Source organism: Triturus cristatus, chromosome 9 (genome assembly GCF_964204655.1).
Source record: "Triturus cristatus chromosome 9, aTriCri1.1, whole genome shotgun sequence".
NCBI classification, from domain to species: Eukaryota; Metazoa; Chordata; class Amphibia; order Caudata; family Salamandridae; genus Triturus; species Triturus cristatus.
In genome coordinates, this window is record NC_140592.1 from 331,119,024 (window position 1) to 331,142,136 (window position 23,113).

The following is a 23,113-nucleotide window of genomic DNA, read 5'->3' on the forward strand; positions in this document are numbered from 1 at the left end:
TGTTTGTGGTTGCAATCCAGCTTTTTTAGGTATGTCATTTTCTTGACTAAATGTTTTATTTTTTCGAACCTCCCAGTTTCCGTTATCCATATTAACACTAGATGTGCATCTGAAGCAGACTATTTTCATTCTTTGATTCTTTCCTTGTGGCGGAGGAATTCAAAGAGCCAAGTTCGCTGAGCTTTTGTTGCTTCAATATAAATCCGCCACCGTCTTCCAACTTGTGGCAATCCCTCTCTGAGCTTTGCTAATATACTTGTAAGAAACTCTCTGGGTGAGCCACAAACAGTCACTAAATTAACCTATGATTAACCCTCGGGTAGCTTGCCACATAGCAGCCAAGCTAAACTTAGAGGAAATGTGTAACTACTCAATCAGTAATAAAGTGAAAAAGCAACTCAAGAAAAAAGACTAGATGTAATGAATTAAAGGACACTAAAACAGTCAAACTCCAATTAGTAGAATCTGAGATATTAATTAAAAACATTTCTAGTGAAAATATTGCCAAAAAGCAACTGTGGTTATCTAGTTGAGCTGGACCAGGACAAGGTCACAGGTTCAGGCTGACTGCGATGGAGAATGGGCCGGATACAGGAACAAGCTTTTCCCGCTTAGAGTTGTCCTTGGTGCAACGATGCAAGGTCTTGCATTGGTTCCGGTGAAGCCGGCGATCAGGAGCTGAGAGGTGCTATGATGAAAGGTCCCGCTCCAGGCTGCGCTGCACTGAGTCTGTTTCAGTTTCGCTTTCATTTGCACTGGGAGGAGTACACTTTGACTCCATCCAAGGGTCCCGTGCCTTGAGGGCAGGGCTTGGAAGGTCAGGATTCACTCACAGGGACAAGGTCTGGCCAATTTAGGTCTAGTCAGCTGGGAAACCGAACAGACCTACAGAAGCTTGTGTTGTCCTTGTAGATCAACCATGAGATCAGCCAACAGAGCCTTGAAGGCACTTCTGGAGATTCTAGATTTAAAGCAAGCAGGTCCAGTTGTTGTTCTTTAGACAGTAGGGCAGTCCTTCTGAATCTTCCACGGTCCCAGAAGTGTTTTGATAAATAGATTAGAAGGTCCTATTTTTGTAGCCAGTGCCAGTCTTTGTGTAGGTCAATTCCCTGACCTACGCCCAAAACTATTTCTAGTCAATTCTTGCCTGGTCACCACTTAGCAACAGGCATATACAATTTACTATTAAAAGAAAATCAGTGCAGAAAAATATCAATTAAAAAATCACTCAAATTAGAAAGAAAAATGCACGTCAACGTAAAATTAGCACAACTGGCTGGTGTGGACATTTCATCAAGACGAGTGCAAAAGCAATCCCAGAGTAGAGCTGGTCTTTGGTTATTGAGCAAACAATTTCTGTCTAATAAACCAAGCTGCAAAGAGAAATTTAGATACTGCAAACGCTATCACACTTGTGGAATCGCTTTTACAAATTATACGATCGGTCATTCCCAAAAGATGACATAAGGGCGTAGTTCACCTAGGTCTAGGGCTAGAGTATTTTGGGCAGAAGAATAGCAAATATTTCTTGGTCTCATCAAAGAGCATAGATGACTGGCACAAGGTAGACCCTAGCTTAGCAAAATCCCATGTTGATTTAAATACAGCTATTGGCAAGGCCCTGTACCTAAACTGCAGGAAGAGTGAGTGTGCAAGCGACAGTCCAATATATTTTAGGAATTCTTTTGCCTTAGAAAAAGCCTTGTGCACTTACCTATGGAACTAGGCGATTCATTCTGGGCAGCAACAGTCTCCCAGTATATTGATTTCACAGCAGTAACTGCGGAGGGTGAGATAATGGAGGTCTCTTCTCAAAAGATAACTAGGTCCAGGGCATACAAAGATTTTGGAACATAGGCCAACCACTTAATATCCTTAGAGCTATGTAAATTGAGAATATCAACAACTTCTCAGAAGGGTTGCAATTCCTCAGTGGCCCATATGCAAACCCAATAAAGTAGCGCCCTTAAGGTGACCAGCGCGGAGACTGGCTTAGGATCAAGGTCCAAACCGAGAAGAGCTGGGGTGTGGGGTACCTCTCCCCAATCCTTTTAGAGCTTTTCAAAAGTTTTACTCACTAGTTCCCAGTGAACCCTTGTAGCAGTGGCCCCATAGTTGTGCACCGTATAATGCAGCACCGCTTGGTTGTTCCTTATAAATCTCCATCGCAGGACAAATTGGGTTCCAAGGTGCCTCTTTAACAAATCTAAGAATGGCCCCAGCTCTAAGGATTAGCAAATGTGAGCTTTTAAAAATCTGAGGGGCCCATGATCCTCAGTTGGCCAGACGAATCCCACAATAATCGAATTCCTTACCCCTTTCTAATACTTCCCTTCCCTTGCACTCTTCCCCCAACAATAAGATGTAATAATTTGAAGGCCATATAAGGAACAAAACAAATTAAATCTGTCCACAAGTTTTTGTAAGCCAGCCCTGGTTTTGGCAAACAGGAGAGTATCATCGGCAAAGAAAAGGGCTGGGACTTTCTGGCCCTCTAGTTTGGGGGCATCATTAACACAACTAGTCAAAAACGTAACACAGTTGCTAATGTATTGAAGAAGAAGAGTGGAAGACGAAACACAACCCTGGTGAACACCTTTATCGCCATTCACACCACAGTAGACCCTAGCAAAATTCTTCTCATGAAGATGCATAATGATGTTTAACAAATTAGGAAATTATGTTACAAATTACAGAGAATTCCCATCCCAAATAGTACTTTTCAAAGTTTATTCCTGGGGACCATGCAGATAATGAATGCTACAAAAGGAGCTCCCTTGCCAATATCCACGGTCTTCCACTTAACCATCAAAAAACGGAAGACCTGGTCGATGGAACTGGTTGTGGATCTAAATCCTGTCTGGGGTTGGGAGGGAACATGATTTTTGTCAATCAATCATTATAATCTCTCCAGGATCTGCTTGCAAAATACCTCTTGCAAATTATCGAGCAGACTAATTGGTCAGTAATTAGATGGGGTATTCTTGCTTCCTTTGTTAAAAACAGGGATGATCTCTGCTCCTTTCTGACTGGTATCGCTGCGCTAGCTGAAATTGCATTTGAAACATTGTTAATATAAGGGATCCAGATATTAGGGTCAGAGCTAAAGAGGTCAGCTGGAATCTTATCTCGTCATGGGGTCCTTCCATGCCTAAGAAAGGCTATCACAGATGAAGTCGCAGGTAAGGTAAAAACGAGTGAAGAGGGCAGCTCATGTGAACAGGTCATACTTCCCTCACTATAAGTAGGGATCGAATCAGATTCTCGTGGATTAGAAAAGGTTTCCAAAATGGGCAACCCACTCACATGGCAAAATGGATGTCTCCACTGGTTTCCCTAGATTCCCACTACCGTGACTTACCAGCAGCCAAAATTTTTGCAAGTAATTGTTACTGAAGGCATCTAATAGATCGTCCCATTTGTTACTCTCCCAACTAACCTTGGCTTGCCTGATTTCAAATGATTTCAAACCGATCAACCTATTTCAAACCCATTGGATTCTACATTCCCTGATCTCATGTCATACTCCTTTTTTGATTGCTTTGTTTCCCTCTGCCTCTCTACAATGTTGGGAAAACCACCAATTTGTCTGGCCTTCTCAGGGACCTTCCTAAAGTTCTTAAGAATGTTGTTTTAAGCCCAGCAAATAATCTGACATTCAGAACTACAATCATATTATTATACCCTGGATTATCAGACGTTGCTGCCATGTGAGAAGCAACATCTGCGTACATGTCCAAAACCACCTCAGATGAAGAAGACACAACTTCCCACTTCACAGTCCTGTGGTTGTTTGTAACCTCCAACAGTTGGCCTCAAGACTGGGAGAGAAAAGAGAAACACGAGGGAGCAGGTCCTTCACAGTCAGAACCTGGGGTTCATGGTCACTCTCCTCCCTCCCTATTTCTTTCATTTCTTCCATCAACTGCAATTTATTTCACAGGTGAGTGGTAAGGTCTTAGAACATGGTGAGTGGTGGTGCATTTTGGAGCACGCTGTCGCAAATATATTACTAAACCATCGCGCTGTAGCCCACTGTCATTTGCAGGCAGCACATCTCTCATTGAAATGGCCACTACATTTGCACAGACCTACAGTTTTACTGTTAAATCTATATAGCAAACTAATGATAATGTGCGGAAATCAGGTTTTAGTAAATATTTATCATTTGCACATCACCTATTAAAATCTTTGTTTCCATTCCACTTTAGACTTACCAAAAAATGTGCTTGATTTTGTTTTTATAACTGCTGATATATTTTGTGTACAGTTCATTTACAGGTATTTAAATATTTAATGTTACAAAAATGTCATCCTTCAGCCTTTCCTTTCACACTCCATGTACCCCGGCAGGATTGTCATATAGTCCACTTTAAAAAATCCTATCACTTTCTAGTCAGAGAAAGAAATGTAAACAACATTCACCATGTGAAAAGAATAAGCAGCAATTTGTCAGAAGATTTAGTCTGACATTTGACCACTGTCTTTGAAGCACAGCTAAAGTGACAAGATAAATATGAAACGTAAAGACTTCTTATTTATTGCTCTTTTGTGACCCATCAGAAATCAACTGGCGACTCACTAGTGAGTCCCGACCCACAGTTTGGGAAACGTTGGTTTAGGTTGAAAAAGGCAAGGACAGGCCTGGTGTCTGGTTCCTTTGTGTTTGCTGCAGCCAGGGCCCTTGGAAGCGTAATAAGGCAGGAGACTGTTGCTCCCCAGCCATCCTTTTAGGAAGATCCTCTCCCCTCAGACCTAGGCTTCCTTTGTCTTACTGTCTGGAAGCAATATGCAACTCGCAGTAGCAGAGCCATTGACAGTCACGTGACGCAGGACACTAGCAGAAAGACACAGTTGGTTTGGACTGAAAAATGCCAACTTTCTTAAAGTGGTCAACCAAAGGAAGCTTGGGTCCATACTCTACCTAGATTGGACCACTTCAATATTGTAAACCCACAAAGTACCTAGATAGCTCAATTTAAACAATTACTGCACAAAACGAGCCTTTGTCTTTAATTCCGAAGCCCGTGTGATTTATATCACTTTTCTTTTTTGTAATTTAGGAAAAACAAGATAATTGCATTTTGATCATGTTATCATGTCGGGCAGCACTTCATTTCTTTTTGCAATCATGTTTAACAAACATTATAGAAAATTACATAACAAACAAATCATAAGAAAAAACAGCAAACAGGTATAACATGTCAAAACATGGCGAAGCATGTAAGACCAGTCCCTTGCTACATTTGGAGCGATCTAGATACTTTGTGTGTTTACAACTTTCTTAAATTGGCATTTTTTAAATGATAACTTAAAATTTGACTTAACCATTCAAAAGGATTTTAAATTACAATTAATTTGAGTGTAAACATAATTTCTTTATCTGTTCCCAATCTGAGGTTTGCAAAACAGTGATGGATGGAATGCTTGAATTAATCTCAGTCACTTGCAATCACTCAAGGATGCATCCCAATCCATTGTTAATTTGCATACCATGCCACCTCAGTCTGTACCCAGCTATATGCCAATCAGTCTTCACCCCGCTCAAATAGGAACAGTGCAGCTGGAACTGCCAAGTCAGGTTCTCCCTGAACTGGAACACAAGCAACCCAGTACCTGTTTCGTCCTAGCTCTGGGCTCATTAGCCGGGACAGCTTAGTTCCAGTGACACTTTATACCTTTTATTTATGTCCCTTCTGCTGCACCTGTCAGAGAGTTTGTTTCATATATTTAATACAATGAGTTTTGTATAATTCTTGGCTCGAAATATGGTAAGAAAATACATTGCCCAGTGCTGGTGACGGAGGATTAATACAATCATAAGACTTTTCAAACCCACATTGACATCATGAAGTTGTCATCTGTCAAAGGTAGAAAAGAGAAAAAGTGTCATGTAAGTGAAACTGACAACATACATAACTTATCTTTTATTTTCTGTCACTGTTAGGTTTGTGATGGCCCTTTTTCCGCAGAGAGGATCACGTGCCACAGTCCAGTTTACACCTTCACAGCTAGGATATCCACTACAGGGAACCTCACTGTAATCATGGATGGCACCCCCAACCTTCAGACGTACAGCATGTTCTACGTGCGCAATTATGAAGTTCTAAAGTTTGAGCAGGAAGGAAATATGTACCGTTTGAAGGAGGATGAGGATGAGATAGAGGCTCATGTAAGATTCCTTCTGTTTTGGTTTAATACATTTCTATTGTATCTCCTTCATTCACCTCATCTTGTTTTTCCTTTTGGCTACACAGCTGCTCCTTCTATCTAACATCCTCCGCAAAACTTTGTCTTGACCACCTTATTTCTCTTCCCAGCCACCTAGAACCTCCTGTCTATCCACTTTCCACCTCTCCAATTCTCCTCCCATCCAATTTGCTTAGCATGCCAACCAATCATTCCTCCTCACTTTCCCTTGCACTGCTAAACCTTTCAGCTATTTCCATTCACTCTGTTAGCCTCTTGTTGACCATTCCACTCCTCTCAGCATCCCCATTTCTCCTTTCAGCCACTCTACCAGAAAAACGACCCCATATCCACTAAACCACCAAATCCTCATTCAGTCACCTATTTATCCTGCTTCCCATTCACCCTTCCATCTATTCCACCCTTCAGGCATTCCCACATCTTCTGTTAATACCATACTTTCTTCTATCTTTACCTCCCCCACCATCACTTTAGACATTAGAACCCTGCTTTCATCCAGTTTTTCACAACCGACTCTGATCCTAACCTGTCAACACTATCTTCTTCCATCCCATTCATAGTCCATCTACAACACCCTCTCAATCAATCAATCCATCTCAAACACTCACCACATGTATCTGCTTCTATCCAACTATTTGACCTATCCATTTCACCCGCCGTGTTATCCAATTTTATTTCGATTTACTGGATCTCACATTCTGTCCACGCACCCGTCATTAGCCCTACCCGCGTTTTCATCTGCCTCACCTTCTTTGATGTGTCTCCCTCACCTTTTGTCAAGCCTCTCTTCCTTTGATTCCACACCTTCCATACTAATCCAATCCATGCCCTCCCATCATCCCACTTGCTTTCTTCTAATGTCCTTAAACCTTTTTCCAATTGATTTGGCTTATAACCAAGGCAGCGAGAGGTCTTGCAGTCTGTGCTTGATGAATTCTCACCCTATTATACGATTTGTTTAAGATTCAATGAATCTGGTTTGAAATAATGTGATATAGGTACCTAGTTGGTAAGGTCCAAACGGATTGCAAAAAACGCTATAATTTGTCTCTACAGGGCTCTTTATTCCTGGATGATGCAATGCATCTGCCTATTTCTAGCAGTAAGAAAGATGGCGAAGTTAATTGGGGTCACATATTGGAGTCACATAGTTGGCATGGAGGACTATACAGACGTTCAGGTGACTATAGGCCTCTTGACCTAGGAACAGGGTAGGGCTAGGATTACCAAGAGATAATACTGGTGGTAAAAAAAAGAAGAGGAATTTGTTACTGTTTTGTTGTTATTGTTACCGACCACTTAATTGAGCTGTGTGGTGTTTATCACCAGTACTTTTGTGGTGTCTGTCTCCAGTACATTTAAAGGAGACTGCAGTATTTTAGTTTTGATGAGAAATACAAGGTGCAACTGAAAAACACTCAGTAGCACGTGTTGCGTATAACCAGTACGCTCATGGAAACAGTGATGAAGGGGAGTTGGTCGTTTAGAACCACTTAGGAATCCCTGGGAGCCAGAGGGGGGATGCCATAGGTTCATGTGGCTAATAAACAATGACATAGGTCCCCGGTTTGTCTCGTCATTGACCCACAGTACGTCTCTCTTTTACAGCATCGCAATTTGAACTTCTTGGATAAATGCATGAACATCACAATGACAGTGAATGGGAAGAACTGCTACCCCACCATACTGCAGAATGAGATCAGCTGCAGGATTCCAAAGGATGTGGCAATCCCCAAAGCAGGGGCAATTGTAGAGGTACCAACCTAGCAGTACAAAGGCTGCATAATCTGTTCTTGCTGTTGTGAAATATCCCTTTAAACCATTTTGAATGTGTGGCCTGATTTGACCTGCAGTGCCCAAATTACAATGGACTCTTACATTTAGTGAAATGATGGATTCTTGCGAATAACAGCAGAGTATTTTTCATGGACACAAAACTTAACAAGTACAGTTGTGCCATCTAGTGTTGCATTGCACTCTCCTGCAATCTATTGTTGTTTTCACGATATTGCACCTTGTTTACTTGAAGTAAGTTTTGGTTTCCAGAATGTCTGATCTGCATGTGGTAGAAAACCACAATGTATCTGCAGGTAGATTTGAGTTTAGATTAGTTTTTCTCCACTCATGTTCAGAGCAGAACGTTGGTGCCCAGTCTTCACCACAGTGTCACTACCAAAATGTTGAATTTTATGAGGCCCACCTAAAAGAGGATGTTCTGAAGAACTTCAGTGCCTTTAACAGCGTGAAACGCACATAGAATCTTCATACATGCCAACATTTCAGAAGAGCAAAGTGGGAGATTTTTTAAAAATAATTGGGAGAATATATTTCCAGGGGCAGCTGGCACGTATACATACCGGGTGGGCAGGCAACTAAGTGGTGGGCGGATGGGTAGGTGTGTGCATGCAGTCAAGGCAAGTGGCAAAAATAAAAAAAAATGAGTCACTTAACTTACCTGCTGCAAGTCCGACGTCCTCCTTGGTCCCTCCTCAATCTACTCTGCAGGCTCCAGCCTGCAGGAAATTTCACTAATCAATCATGGCGCTACTGCCACCAACATAAGCGCAGCGCCAGGATTGGATGGAGCATCCTGGCTGGACGCTCCTTCAGGCCCTTTAGGCCTGTGCTTGGTCTCCACCCAGCTGTCTTAGACGGATGAGTGGAGAGCTGCAAAGTGCACATGTCACCTTGGCCGGCTAAAGAGAGCCGGCCAAACTAACCTCCATACTTTGGAGGATCCATGTAGCTCCTCCAGTCCTCTATGCTGCCAATTGGCAGCAGAGGATGACACCCCCCCCCCCATTTATCCTGGCTGGAGGCTGCTGCACCCTAAACGTGAAAAATAAAATGACAATGAAATAATTTAATTGCCATTTTATTTTTCACGTTTAGCGCCACTGCAGCAGGCGGGGGTGACACCCCCTTGCCCTCACGAAGAAATCACCGCTGTGCGTTTCCTCCATTGGCTTCTATTACAGGGGAGAGAATTTCAGGTGGAAGACACACAAAATAAAGCAATTTTTTGCTTCTAAAATTGGGACGCTCCCGCCTGAATCGGATCTATTGGCATGTATGGACCTTTGTTTTGATGACCCCACATCTTGTCAATTCAAGTCGTCTTTATTTCAATTCAAAGAACCATAAAAGAGCTCGACAACTGTGGGGTCTCGATTACTCTCCTCCCAGGTCAGGCTCCTTGAGAGCAGCGCAATGGAAAATATTATAATTTGAGTTCATCCTCAAGATCACGCAAAAGTGGGAAAAAAAAATCTGGCTAGTGATCTGCATCTTCCTTGAGATCACGATGACGAAAGCCATGGTTTAGAAAAGAAATGGTGATTTCTTTTGGCATATTTTGGATTTTGATGCAGATGAGGACACACACACATTTTGGGCTAGTGAACCAGGATGAAAAGGCACATTGTTTGGATGAGGTGGTTTGACTAAGAGCCTGTGCCTGAACCAAAGCAAACACGCACAGCTATTGAGACCCTATCTGCGGTCTCTAAAGGAACACCATCAAAGGAAGGAGCTTTGTAACGCAAGCCCCCCCTTAACAGGGTCTGAGCCAACTCACACCAAGTCTCGACTCTGGTCTGTTGAGGGTTCCTGAAGGATTAACTTGGAACAAGAGGAGGTCTTACCCCGAAAGACACCTTCACATCGAAGGGGGATGGGACTTGAATATTCATACATGAAGGTACACTATCAGGGCTGGATTGGGAGTCGGTTGAACCTTGACATGGAAAACAGCCCCAGCTTCAAAAAGCAGTCCAATCCTATTTCAGATGATTCAGCAGTGCATGTTTATTCAGATAAATCAGAGTAAAACAGATTTTCAACAGAAAAGATAGATATAGACCCGGATAAAGGTCACAGAGTAGCTGGGCCTCTTTGTCATTGAGCCTACTACCTTCAGGCAAGACTGCTACTAAGAGAAAAGCACATTTGAGAATAGGCTATTTCTCCAGAGTTGTTCTAATATCTCATTCCCAAACACACACAAACAACAGACTACGATAGAAAACCTACTGTTTCCAAACTTCAGCAGCCCCATGATACTATTCCATTCTCTCCTTCAGCACCCACACCACTGATGGTCATAGATGAGAAGGAGGGTTCAGACAAGCCTCTTGATTCCATAAGCTCTGCAGGTGTATGGTGCAAAAACTTAATTGAAACTCCCAGTGAGGAGCCCTAAGTGCAGTACGTATCAGGGCCTCACAACCCGATGAAATGTCAGCATACCACGCCTTAATCCAAAGTAAGCTTTAGATGAACATGAGGTTACCATGACTGTGAAACGAGAAGAAAGCGATTTCCTCTTGGAAAATTGTCCAAGGCATATTGTGCAGCACAGTTGTTTCTCATGCTCAAGATCGTGACAAGAAATGTTGCAGAAATTAAAACAAATATATACATATATATGCTGTATCTCACCAAGGATTGAAAGAATTATAAGGCTGCTCATGAAGAACCTCTCAGAATCAGATCAGGTTGCAGCAGATTCAATCTTTGTTCACATAGCAAGAAAAATCTGTCTCCAGTATGCCACTGTGTGACCACTTTGGAAAAGGAAATCAAGCAATTAGGCACATCAGGAAAAAGAGTGGGAAGGGGCGTGGCTATTTTATGGCACATTACTAACTCTCAAGCTCCTTTTAGCAGGTACAACCAGTCTTTGGGAAGAGATAAAAGAATTTATCCAACGACTTCAAGAAAATATTCAAAGAGGGAACATAATCTCCAATGCAGTAATTCCTATTGCATCACCTAGGGCCCACCTTCAGAAACAGAAATGAAGCGATTAGATGCAGTAGGAAAGAGCAGCAATGGGTGCGCTAATTCAAGGTGGCATTGCTCTCTGTCAAACAATTCTGAGCAGGTATGACTGCTGTCAGTGGGAAGGGATGGAGGAAATGATTGAATACCTTCTAAAAGTACAAAAATAGAGGGGAGGAGATAGTCACAGAGAGTAAAATAATCTCCACTGAGGAAATCAGTTAGCCACCGGATACAGCTGATACGGCAAGTTGGCAATTAAACCCAAGTGTGATTTTTTTTTTTTTTTAAAGTTTTTATTGAAATTAGACAAATCAAATAATACAGAGTTTGCGGCTGTGCGATCCACAAATAACAAATCAGTAGCAGCATTGTGACATTTCCGGTCCTTAGATAAACAATACCACATCATGAATGCAACCGACAACAAGACCCCATCTACCAATCCATCATCAACACTTGCCCGAACCTGAACCAGGGGGATCCCTGACCCGTGAGCTGTCTCCAGGGTACTAAAGACGTCCCCCTCCCCTGCCCTCATCTCTAACATGGGAAAACGCCACGCGGTGTACAGTACCTGACCCCAGGATCTTAATATCCCTGCGTCGACACCCCAGCAGGACCCCTACATCTGCGTAACAGTGGGTGGTACGACCTACCCCACTCCAGTGGGAGCTATTCCGGGACTCGGGGATGGCGGGGTCGAGCCAGGCAAGCCTGCAATGTATGTTTTATAAGGGCCCCAGATGTCCCTAGGACGCGCTATCGTTGGGAGGAGACTAGAGTAGATCTCGCTATTCGTGCTGCAGAAAGCCATGGCTGTAAGCCATGTCTTGGACGTGGGAGCTGTCTTCCTCCCCCAGTGCTTTGCTATCTCCCGCTTGGCCAGAAGAAGCCCTAGAGAGGCCAGTTTACGGACATTCTTTGGGAAATTGACCGTATAACCCAACAGTGCGACCTCAGGAGTGGGAATGAGTGTAAGCCCTAGCATCTCTTCTAGGATCTTGTGAACCTGAGCCCAGAATGTCTGCAGTCTCGGACACGTCCAGGCCATGTGTGCAAAATCGGCATGTGGTGCAGCGCATTTCCAGCAGGCGTGCGGCCGCGCGGGATCAATGGCGTGGAGTCTAACCGGGGTCATATACCAACGGCGTAGGAATTTATAATGTAGGAGTTTGTGACGGCTATTCAATGACACTGTGTCGGTGACCTTGCAACATGCCGTCCATTGTTCGTCCGTGATAGGCCTACCCAGGTCTGTCCCCCATTCCTCCCGCGCACGATCATCCGCACAGGGGACCCGCGCCGCGCACGCCTTGTACAGCTTGGAAACAATATGTGCCCCCGTATCGGCGTCAATCAGGATGGTGAGAGGTTCAAGGGAGGCCGGCTCGAGGGGGAATCCCTGAATCTCCGCCCGGGCGGCGCAATAGAGCCGGCGAAGAACGAACCGGTCCATGAATGTAGCGTCACTTAATCGCGCGTCCTCTGACGCCGAGAAAATGTGCCCACCCGGGTACAAGTCCCCGATCCTGGTGAGGTCAAATTTCGTCAACGTTCGTCGCACTAGTGCTTCATCCGTGCCAGGTAACAGCCCAGGGTTGGGTATCGGGAGGGAAGACGAATACAGCAGAGGCTGAGCCAAATAGCGCGAGAGCCTGCTCCATGCCCAGCTGGTGGTAGATACAGTTTGAATGTCCTTTGGGTCCCTGGGGACACCTCTGGGCAACACCGTCGACAGGCGACCCGGGAGGACAAAGTCCGCCTCTGGGCGAAGGAATGGGATCCGAGCATCAGGGTGATACCAGGCATAGGCATGTGCACACTGAGCGACTAGATAGTATAAATATAAATCCGGCACTCCAAGGCCGCCACGATCCTGTGGGAGTATGAGGGTCGCCCAGCGGATCCGGGGGTGTTTCCCGCCCCAGACCAGTCTAATCATGAGGGACCGCAGTGTGGAGAAGAAGGCCCGGGTCAGAGGGATAGGGATGTTATTGAAAAGATACAAGAATTTGGGGAGCACTATCATTTTAAGAATAGCTATCCTGGCGGACATAGAGAGCGGGAGCCGCAGCCACCCATCCACCTGAGTCTCCAGCCGCGCAATCGCGCGGCCATAGTTGAGGCGGATGATTTCGTCCGTGTTCAAATGTATTTGGATGCCCAAGTACCGCACCGAGTCTGAGCACCACTCAAGAGGGAACTCACATTGCCATGGGGAGGTGCCGATAGTCAGTGGGAAGATGATGGACTTATGCCAGTTTATGCCCAGGCCCGAATGGCTACCGAAACGAAGGATCTCATGTATCAAGGGGGCCAGGTTGGCCTGCGGCTCCCTGACATACAGGATTGTGTCATCGGCATAAAGAGAGGCCAGCAATGGGCCCGTCCGAAACTGGAGACCCCTGTGGAGGTGCCGCTCTTGGAAATGCCGAATCAGGGGGTCCGTAGCCAAAATGAACAAGAGCGGTGAAAGCGGGCAACCCTGCCGCGTACCGCGCGTGAGTGAGAATGGGCGAGATAGCGTGCCGTTGAGACGCAAACGGGCCGTAGGGCGACTATAAAGGAGTCTGACGGTCGCCAGGAAGTTCGTGGGCATGCCCATGCGCTCCATGACGGAAAGAAAGAAAGGCCACTCCAAAGAATCGAACGCTTTTTCGGTGTCTAGGAGGATCGCTGCAGCCGGAGTGGTCGGGTTAATTCTGTGCAGAACCGTGAAGAGCGTACGCAAATTCAGCGACGTCGAGCGGCGGGGGACAAAGCCGGACTGTGCGGGCGATATAATGAATTCCATCAGCTGGGAAAGCCTGTTGGCCACTATTTTGGCCAAGATCTTATAGTCAGTGTTTAAGAGGGAGAGGGGCCTGTACGACCCACACAATGTCGGGTCCTTATTCGGCTTCGGGAGCAGCACAATGACCGCCTCACTAAGAGTTGACGGGAGGGAGCCACGCTCCAAGGCCTCCGCATACACCTCTATTAGCTTGGGCGCCAGCAGATCCGAAAAGGCCTTGTAGAAGTCAGCGGAGAAGCCATCAAGGCCCGGGGCAGAAGAGCCCCGGAGCACTTTGATCGCCCCCCGCACCTCCGCCACCGTTATAGGTTCCGCCATGAACTCCTGCATGCCCCTATCCAGGAACACAAGAGCGATTTCCGATAAATAGGCCGCACGCGCGGCCGCGGAGTCACCCAACTTGGTGGTGTATAGATCTGTGTAGTAGGCCAGGAATTCGTCCCGGATCTCAGCGGGCGTTGTGCGGAGCTCCCCGTCCGTGCCTCGCACCTCGGCGATCAGGGACTTGCTGTATGGTGGTCGCAAGGCCTGCGCTAGCGTGCGCCCTGGTCTGTCCCCCTCTCCATACCTACGCGCAACCTGGTATTTCCCCAGATACAGGATCTCCCTGTCCGCGGCCTCCCGGAAGTCAGATAACAGTCGTAAGCGCCTGGTAAATACCTCGTCCGCGGGTGCCTGCTGCGCCTCAGTGTCTAGCGCGTCTAGCTGTGTCTCCAGTTGTGTTATTGTGGCGCGCAATACTTTCAGGACCCCCGCGTGCTTAGCTATGCAGACCCCTCTGATGTATGCCTTGAACCCATCCCAGAGCACTGCCCACGAGTCCACCGAGCCAGTATTTATGGTGAAGTAGTCCTCTATCGCCTCGGAAACCTCGTGCACAAAAAGTTCATCCAGCAGCGCCCTCCCAGGGAAGCGCCACTGCCGCTCAAACCCCTCAGGTCGAGGAACGTCTAAGCCAAGCAGGACTGGAGAGTGGTCCGAGTACGTTCTCGGGAACGTCCTCAACGCGCGGAACCAAGGGGACAGGCCCGGGGAGAGGAGCCAGTAGTCAATTCTGGTCCAAGTGTTGTGCTGCCCTGAAAAGTGTGTGTAGTCAGTAGTGTTTGGGTGTCGCCTGCGCCATATATCCGTCAACGAGAATCGACGGCAAAGGTCCTGGAATGCGCGCCTTGCCCTAGGCTTAGAGTCTGTGGCCCCAGAGGTGCTATCCAGCCCCACATCCAGCAACATGTTTAGGTCGCCGCCCAGCAAGACGCCAGCCGGCGCTAGGGTTACCAGTTGGGCCGCAAGCGCATTGAAAAAATCCGGGGAATCAGTGTTGGGGGCATACACACAGACAAGAGTAACAACATGGCCCATCAAGACCCCCTGTACAATACAGTAGCGCCCCTCCCTGTCCCCCAGAAACGTCTGGCACTGAAACGGGACTCTCTTATGGATCAGCACCGCAGTGCCTCTGGCGTAATTACTGTAATTAGCAAAGTATCGGTGAGCGCCCCAGGAAGCCGCAAAGCGGGAGGGCATGGGGCCATGCAGATGAGTCTCTTGGAGAAAAGCAATGTCCACCTGATGCCGATTTAAGTAATGCAGTACTTGTTTGCATTTACTCCGGTTGTTCAGGCCCCGGACATTCCAAGTCATTAACGATAGATGGAGAGGAGCTTCATTCAAACCTATGTGGGCCATTGATGCCAGTCAGCAAGTGATGGGAGCAGCAAAATCGGAATGTCACTGTGTATCAATAAAGTTCGTTCACACATAGCCGTAGTAGAAGAATCAAAATTGCTTACCCCAACCCCCCTCCCCCCGCCCAGCCAAACCACGCAAACGTGAGGCAATCCCAATTCTGGAAAAAAAGAACATAGCTCTAGGCAGGAATACCCAGTGTAACCAAACAGCAAAAAGTAGAGCATCGCAACAGAAAACGATCCCAGCGGTTTCAACCAAAGGGGGGTGACAACGATCCGCAATCAACCCGGCGCTGCAGCACAAATATACTCCAAATGTTAATACGTCCTCAAATAACCAAAGTCAAAACAGTGCAAAGTTCGGTAACGGGCGCAGTCTCAGCCGACACCGGAGGATAAGAACAGGTCCTGGCTGCCCGCAGACCCACTACCAGGGGGAGACCGTCCACCCTCATCTCCCCCCGGCGGGCCTCTGCGCGGCTTGTAGGTACGGCAAAACTCCTGCACCGCAGCGGGATTGTCAAATAGCCGAGCTCGGCCATCAACCTCGACCCGGAGCCGGGCCGGATAGAGCATGCCATATTTAAGGCCCAGGTTCCGGAGCGCCGCCTTCACCCCCGCATACTTACGCCTGGCCTCCTGGACCATGGCGGTGAAGTCTGGGTAGAATGAAAGTCTTGAACCTTGCCAAGTAATCTCGCCCTTCTCTCTGGCAAGCCGCAAGGCCGTGTCACGGTCTCGGAAGTTCATAATGCGGGCAATCAGGGGGCGAGGCGGGAGCCCCGGGTTAGGTCTCGGCCCCAGGGAGCGGTGGGCACGCTCCACCACGAAGCCAGGAGTGAAGGAGTCTCTCCCAAAGATATCAGCCAACAGTTGTTCCACAAAAACATCCAGCCTGCCCGTGGCCGTGGACTCCGGAACCCCAATAATCCGTACATTGTTGCGCCGACTGCGCGATTCCAAATCTTCGTTTTTGCTGGCCACTTCCTTCAGTATGCGCTCCAATCTGTCCACCCTTTTGATCTCCTGCATCGATTTATCCTCCACTGCCGAGATCCGGGCCTCAGCCTCTCCCAAACGCTTGTCATGGGCCTGGATTTTGGCCCCCATAGTTTCCAGCGTCTTATTTAGGGCGTCAAAGCGACCATCCAGGGCCCTGAAGCCGGCACGCATCTCCTGTAGCCAGTCCGGGGCCGGAGCCTGGGTCGTCGAGCCGCCGGTCGCCCCACCAGCCGGGTCCGGCATGTCAGGGGGGGTTATCCGCGGGCTGCTCAGACAGTTTCTCGAACTGCAGCGTTTTCTGTTTGGGGTCCTTGCGACCCATTCTCACAACCGCCAGACGTGTGGAGAGCAAGGGAGGCGATGGTGCGATGGAGCGTCCGGCTAATCCTTAGCCAATCTGGTCTGGAGCACTGATGATGGTGGGCCCACCGGGCACCGGACAGATCACGACCTCACTGTGCAGCAGGCAAGAGCCACGACTCCGTGTAGCCAGCAGGGCCCCAATGGAACATCAAGTGCGCCATCGCGATGTGTGCAGCAGCCACGACTCGGCGCCGCCGGGAGGGGCAAGGGAGGAACGCACCAACCAGCCGCGGAGCACATGGCAAACCCCGAGAGGGCCCAAGTAACGAGGCAGAGACAACCCGGGTGTCGGGCCCAGCGCAGGGCCCCAACCGCCCCCCCCCCACCACTAGCAGGCCGTCCCGCCACCCCTCCCAGGCTCCCCGACCGGATTAGCCCGGGGCCCCAGGGAGGAGATAACGAGCGAGGCCGCGGCCGGAGCGCAGGGCCAGAGCCGTGCGCCCGGTCGTCCTCCGGTCCGCAACGGCGTAGGGAGAAAGAAGCGGGTCCCCGCCAGCCAGCACCGCGGTGCTCAATGCCCCCCCCTCCGAGCCCCCCGGGTACCTGTCTCTCGGCCGGCCGCCCTCCTCGCACTCGAGTCCCCCATTCCCGGATCAGCCCGCCATCTTGGGCCTCATAAACCCAAGTGTGATTTCACATCTCCTCACATAGGTGCCATTTACAGGCTATGCCCATTAGTACAGGTGTATCTCTATTAGACTTACCACCCGATGGGCTGCATCTATTTGGTCCCCATGTAGGTGAGACTTTAGAGGAAATAAAGTAAGACACTGATAAGTTCTATTTTTGAGATACATCAATCCAGGCCCTTCCATCGCAGACAACCCACATAATATGGTCTGCCCATAAACAGATAGTCGTATCAGCAATCTTTTCAACCAAAAACCCGCATGTAATAAGTCACGCAATTTCAACCCTAAAAAAGGGGCTCTTTAGTGGCAGCGATGTGGGTAGAGGCAGAGGCACAAGTGCACTCGAGCCTCTGAACAGTGATTCTGTGCAAATTTTCCTAAGTCACACAACACCTGTTGGGGGAAGACTAAGGGATTACCTGGAACACTAGAATGCAGTACAAACAGACAGGTGTGTGTTGTCCACAGTTTATCTAGGATAGCCTATCATGCTCATTCACTTAACAACAATCTCTAACAGTGAGAATTGTGATGAATTTACTAAGCACAGTGGCTTCATGTATTAAGTTAGTCCTCAATGTGCTATCCTTGATGTGTTAGTTGTATAAGTGCCTAGTGTCACAATAGGCCCAGGCATGAGGGAACTAGGAATATGTATTGTTTTTGTCACTTCAAGTAATGCACAAATCTTTATGGTGGAACAAAGATCTCTATGATGGAACAAAAAAATTATTTTGTTACGGCGTTACTTTGTAGATCCCTAACTTTGCTTCACACTGACAACTCTAGTTCCTGTTGCAATTTAGGGATGATGGAGCCTCCAAGTAAAGTTGTTACACATGTGCTTGAAGTAAAGGCTTTCTTGCACTTGCAGCCTTTTAAGTAGGATTATGTGGCAAGATTGTTCTTGTTCGCACAACCAACATAACAATCTTGTACTGTTAGCAATTGTGGAGAAATGCACTCCAAGACTGTGTCCAATTCCATAGCTAATCAAGTGTGAGACCAATCCAAAAATTCCCAAGATCTGATTCCAGATTTGAGGCACCCCGGACAAAGATCTGTTTGCCAAGGCTAAAATAAAAAAAATGGCAAGTTTTGCATTAAAGTTTCACATCAATAGTCCCTAGGGAGTGCACTGTGGATCAACTGGCCAGAGATATTTGCTTATGCCTTTTCTCCATTTCCTCTAATCCACAACGTGCTCATGGAAAAAAAAAGACTAGAACCAATGACTGATTTTAATTTCTCCAACATGTACGGTATGTCTAGCTGTTGTCAATACAGCCTTTTTGAAAACTCAGGCTTTCACCAAATCTGTTAACAATGCAACAAGTTCATATTCACCACATGGAATCTCATTTTATTGATCTAGCGATCTGGCTCCTGGAGTCTTAAAGGGTTTGGATGCCCTAGTTTACCTTGTCAGTGTATGGCTATTCTAAAGGGGGCTGCTCTTCAGAAATATTTCGTACATTACTATCAATTTAATTCTGTTTCTCCACTCATTGGTCAACCACCACATATAGTCCACTAACTTTATTCTCTTAAAGAAGGAGGATTTGGTTACATCTCTGATAGGGAACCCTTGTCCGCAATAGCAGCATAATTACAAAATATATAATTTCCCCTCTGAAAATTCCTGTAATTACGCTCTTCATGAAATATCACTGAAGAGTGAGTTCTCATAGAGCTCCGCGGGTGCCTAATCAGGTCTCCGGATCAGTGGCGGCTGGTGAACTTTAAAAGTGATGGGGTGGAAGCACCTTACACAAACAGCATTAAGCCAGTGAAGTGAGCGATTCCCTTTACTGTAGCAAGTACTCCTATAAATACATGGTGTGGAGCAGAGCAAAAACAAGGCATTGTGTTGCTAGTTGTCTTAGGCTGTATTTAGTCAGTGAGCCAAGAAATGGTGGTGATGTCAGTGTTTGACTATGTTTCTTCTTGAGCGTTAGACTATACAAGTTGTTGATCTTACACCGTGGGAATATACAACATATTTAAGACACTGAATGTATTTCTACCTAGAGCTCGACTGTGTTGAACACTGAACTTATAAGTGCATGGGCATCAAACTCTGTAGAGCACAATATTCTATACAATTTGCATTTAATTCTAACTGAGTCTTTCATCTCTATGATACAAATATTCTACACATTATGCCTGTCTCTGCTTCAATCTCACTTTATCATACAGGATATTCTCCACGTACAGCTCTGCCCGAGTCTCCATCTGTATCACAAAGGATAACCCGCACATGTACCACTTATTTATGCGTCTGTCTCCATCATACACGATACTATGGACACACACATGCAGACTCACACTTTAGCCCTTTCTGCTGGGAGTCGCCATCTCTATTACCCAGGATACTCTACATAGTGAACCTATCTCTGCCTGAACCTCAGTGAGATTGAAAGGCAAGCTGTGAGTACATTAACCCATCCCTGACATTTTTCCTATTTATTCCCTAATAAAAGTATGTGGGTTTGACTGTCTATATGCAATTGCATAGTATGGTATACCCTACGAAGGGTTTCTGGGCCCTGCAGTCATTAAACCAATACCTGTAACCGGTAAGTATTTCTAGGTTTTCGAAGGGTATGCACTTAAAGGTGGCACACATTTCAAGAGGGAGGATATTCCAGGCGATTGAAACTTGGAAAAAATATACTATTTCCAATTGAAGTGTACGTAAAAGCTAGAGTTGAATGAAGGCACGTGTCACTTTTGAAGGTACAAAGAGGGAAATGTATTTTGGATACTGATACAAGATAAGGGGCAGTGTCTGCTAGGCATTTCAATAAAATATCAAGCAAGTAATTTTAAGCACAGTAATTTAATTTGCCATCAGTAGTACAGTCTGTGAATGCAGGATGTGCTCCCTTATTTTTCAAGCCATGCTCTAGATGAACTCTTTATTTTGCACCACTTTAAGTTTGCAAAGGAGTCCGGCGCAGACCCAAAATAAACTGAATTAATGTCATGCTACCAAGAGTTAATTGTTGTCCCGCAAGCAGGAAACTGCTTCACATTTTCGAGTGCAACTAAAAAATATAACAAACACTGTGTAGTAAAGCTACAATCCCAAGTAATCCTGAAGTTCGCTTAACTTTGTCACCCAAAGCCAAATTCTGATTAGAAGTCCCCAGTTTTTGTTACAGATAATTATCTCCAGGGCCGGACTGGCCGTAGCGGGCACCATACGTTTCCCCTATGGGCCGCCAGGTTGGGGGCCGGTTTTTTGGCCCCTGGGGGGCCATTTTTGTTACCGGGGGCCATCGGGCAGTTTGCCAGGGTCGGTTCCCCGTCAGGCCCTGATGACCTCAAACTTAAGTTACTGGCAACGCCAGTAAAATGCCTGTCATGTGAAATGAATTTAGGCTGCATGCAAACATACAACAGAAAACGGGCTAGGGAAACATGTAGGTCGAATGTCTACTGTTGAGAATGGTTTATGTGCGTGTTCATATCCTGAGGTTGGGGTGATGGTGTCTTTCCTGCTTCAGAGGAAAAAGCAACATGAGCCCTTCAAATTAAAACATTACGGCACTCTTTTTCCCCCACTTCAAATACATCCTGCTCCCTCGTTCCCTGCCACTCTCTCGCCTTTACTTACTGAAAAGAATATACCTTCTCTGAAGTTCTGCATGGCTTTTTCCTGTCATATGGCGTTTAGCAGCTGTGAGTTGTACACCGCTGCACATGGGACCTGCAGGCACCGCTATCAGAAAGCAGGATAGAGCAGGAGACAAGGGTTTTTGTTCACCCTTGCTCTGTCGTGCATTCCCATACGGCTTGGGGCGACGTTACTAAAATGCGTCAGTACACGAGCAAGCACTTCCTGTGTATTGCAGCGCTGCAGAGTGTGCAGAGCACGTCTATGAATTGTCAATGCCTGAGGAGAGCGGACCTGAAAAGTACCCTTCAGTCATTTGTGCAATTCATGTGCCTTCTGTGCATCCCTGTCACCTGTGCTGGTGACATGTGCACTTTGTGCTGTCACCAGTACAATCCTCAGAAGTAAACACTCAAACTGACAGAATAGTCAGATCGTCTGTTTACATTTTCTGCTGCTCCCCTCAAAGTTGCTCAAAACAGCTTGTCTTTCTGTCTGCTCTAGCAGCAACCGCCACTGCTCAATATCATCTAAACCAGACTTGTGATTCGATCCTTTAAACCATTACATTCATGCCTATTACTAGCGTTAATGTGGAAAGTTGCCTTTTAAGATGCAAAAACATCTCTGCGTACTGTAAGTGAACTAGAAGCACTGACTGCAGAAGATCCTTTCTCTCAAGTTCATGAGTGCGAGGCAGTCCTATATACAGATAAACAATTTCTACTAATGGTAGTGTCCCTACATCTCTAGCCAACCGTTGAACTTTCTTTCCTAACTCTACATGTAGGGTAGAATGGGCACTGCATTAACGAGTTGTCCAAAGAGCTCTCGTTCTACATTGAGAAACGTAGACCTTCCTGTACAACAAAACAGCTTTTTGTTTCCTTTCCACCATCTTTCCTTGAGCAACCCATTTCCAGGTTAGATGGATAATTAAATGTAGGGGTGGGCGGAACTCGCAGAATTTCACTCTGTGGAGTTCCACGAAGTTGCTTAAAAACTCAGCGAGATTCCACGGAGTTCCACGAGTGGGCGGAATCAACAGGTTGCGCTGATTTTTAGCACCAGAAGATTGCTCTTTGCTGTAAAAGTAGCCTGAACGGCACCATGCGGCATGCCAGAGGGCGCTACTTCTTTGCTGCCGCTCGAGTACATTTTCTACTCGATTGGTAGCTTTTTCACCGCCAATGGTTGCGACTGCCCGCGTGGAGGAAATCTAATCGGGTGGCGTCCTAGTGCCCTTAGGGACACCAATTCATGCGCCCGCCAACTTAACATTGGTGGGTTGGATGCGATTAAAAAACTCCTCCATGGAGCAGTTGGTGGAGCTTTTCTGGAATTGGGCATTACGAGTGTAACGTGCAGTGGGGAAAACTCTGGAAACTCTGCCGGCGGAGCCGAATTTATCTCCCAACTCCCTCCTACAACCATTCAAATGCTTTGAGTGTGTACACAAGCAAATCACAGCCACAGCTCACTCTGCTCGATAAAAGAGCAGTAATGTGGCCTTTCTCCGCAATATTCCTCTCTGGTATATATGTATAGCTGCAACCTGGACATCCATATACACATATATAAGCATTAATACATTGATTTCAATTTTTTTTCTTTTTTAAATTAAGCCCAATGGGGTACAACTGTTCTAAACATTATATACTGCAGGTTCCTCTGCTTTCCGTCCAAATCATCCTAAAGACGTGGGCACTAATTTGTATTTGATGCAAATCATGCGAGCTACAGAAACAGTTGCTGCATATGAAAAATGTTACTCAGTTGTATGGCAACTTTTTGCACCTTGTGTTGTAGATTCACGTGCCACCTACCTCTCCAGTGGATGTTGAGATGTACCATTTCAAAGCGTATTCAGTAGCTTCAGAATACAATGTACTTCACACATACAAGCTGGCAGCAGTATTCTAGGGCGGAGTTTGTGTGCTGAAGCTTTTTGTGTTTTGACAGTCATGTTGAATACTCGGACCTTACACTCACTTCAAGTAAACAAGATGGAATGATC

General features: G+C 46.5%; 1 protein-coding gene across 4 annotated transcripts in view; it reads left to right on the forward strand.

Moving 5' to 3' along the window:
• The window catches only part of MST1R (macrophage stimulating 1 receptor), a 391,011-nt gene that overhangs the window by 307,765 nt on the left and 60,133 nt on the right, over window positions 1–23,113 (forward strand). For all 4 annotated transcript variants that reach the window (XM_085625073.1, XM_085625074.1, XM_085625072.1 and 1 more), the window contains exons 11-12: window positions 5,948–6,172; window positions 7,819–7,965. In XM_085625073.1, coding sequence (XP_085481199.1) covers window positions 5,948–6,172; window positions 7,819–7,965 — 372 coding nt within the window. The remainder of the gene's footprint in view (window positions 1–5,947; window positions 6,173–7,818; window positions 7,966–23,113) is intronic.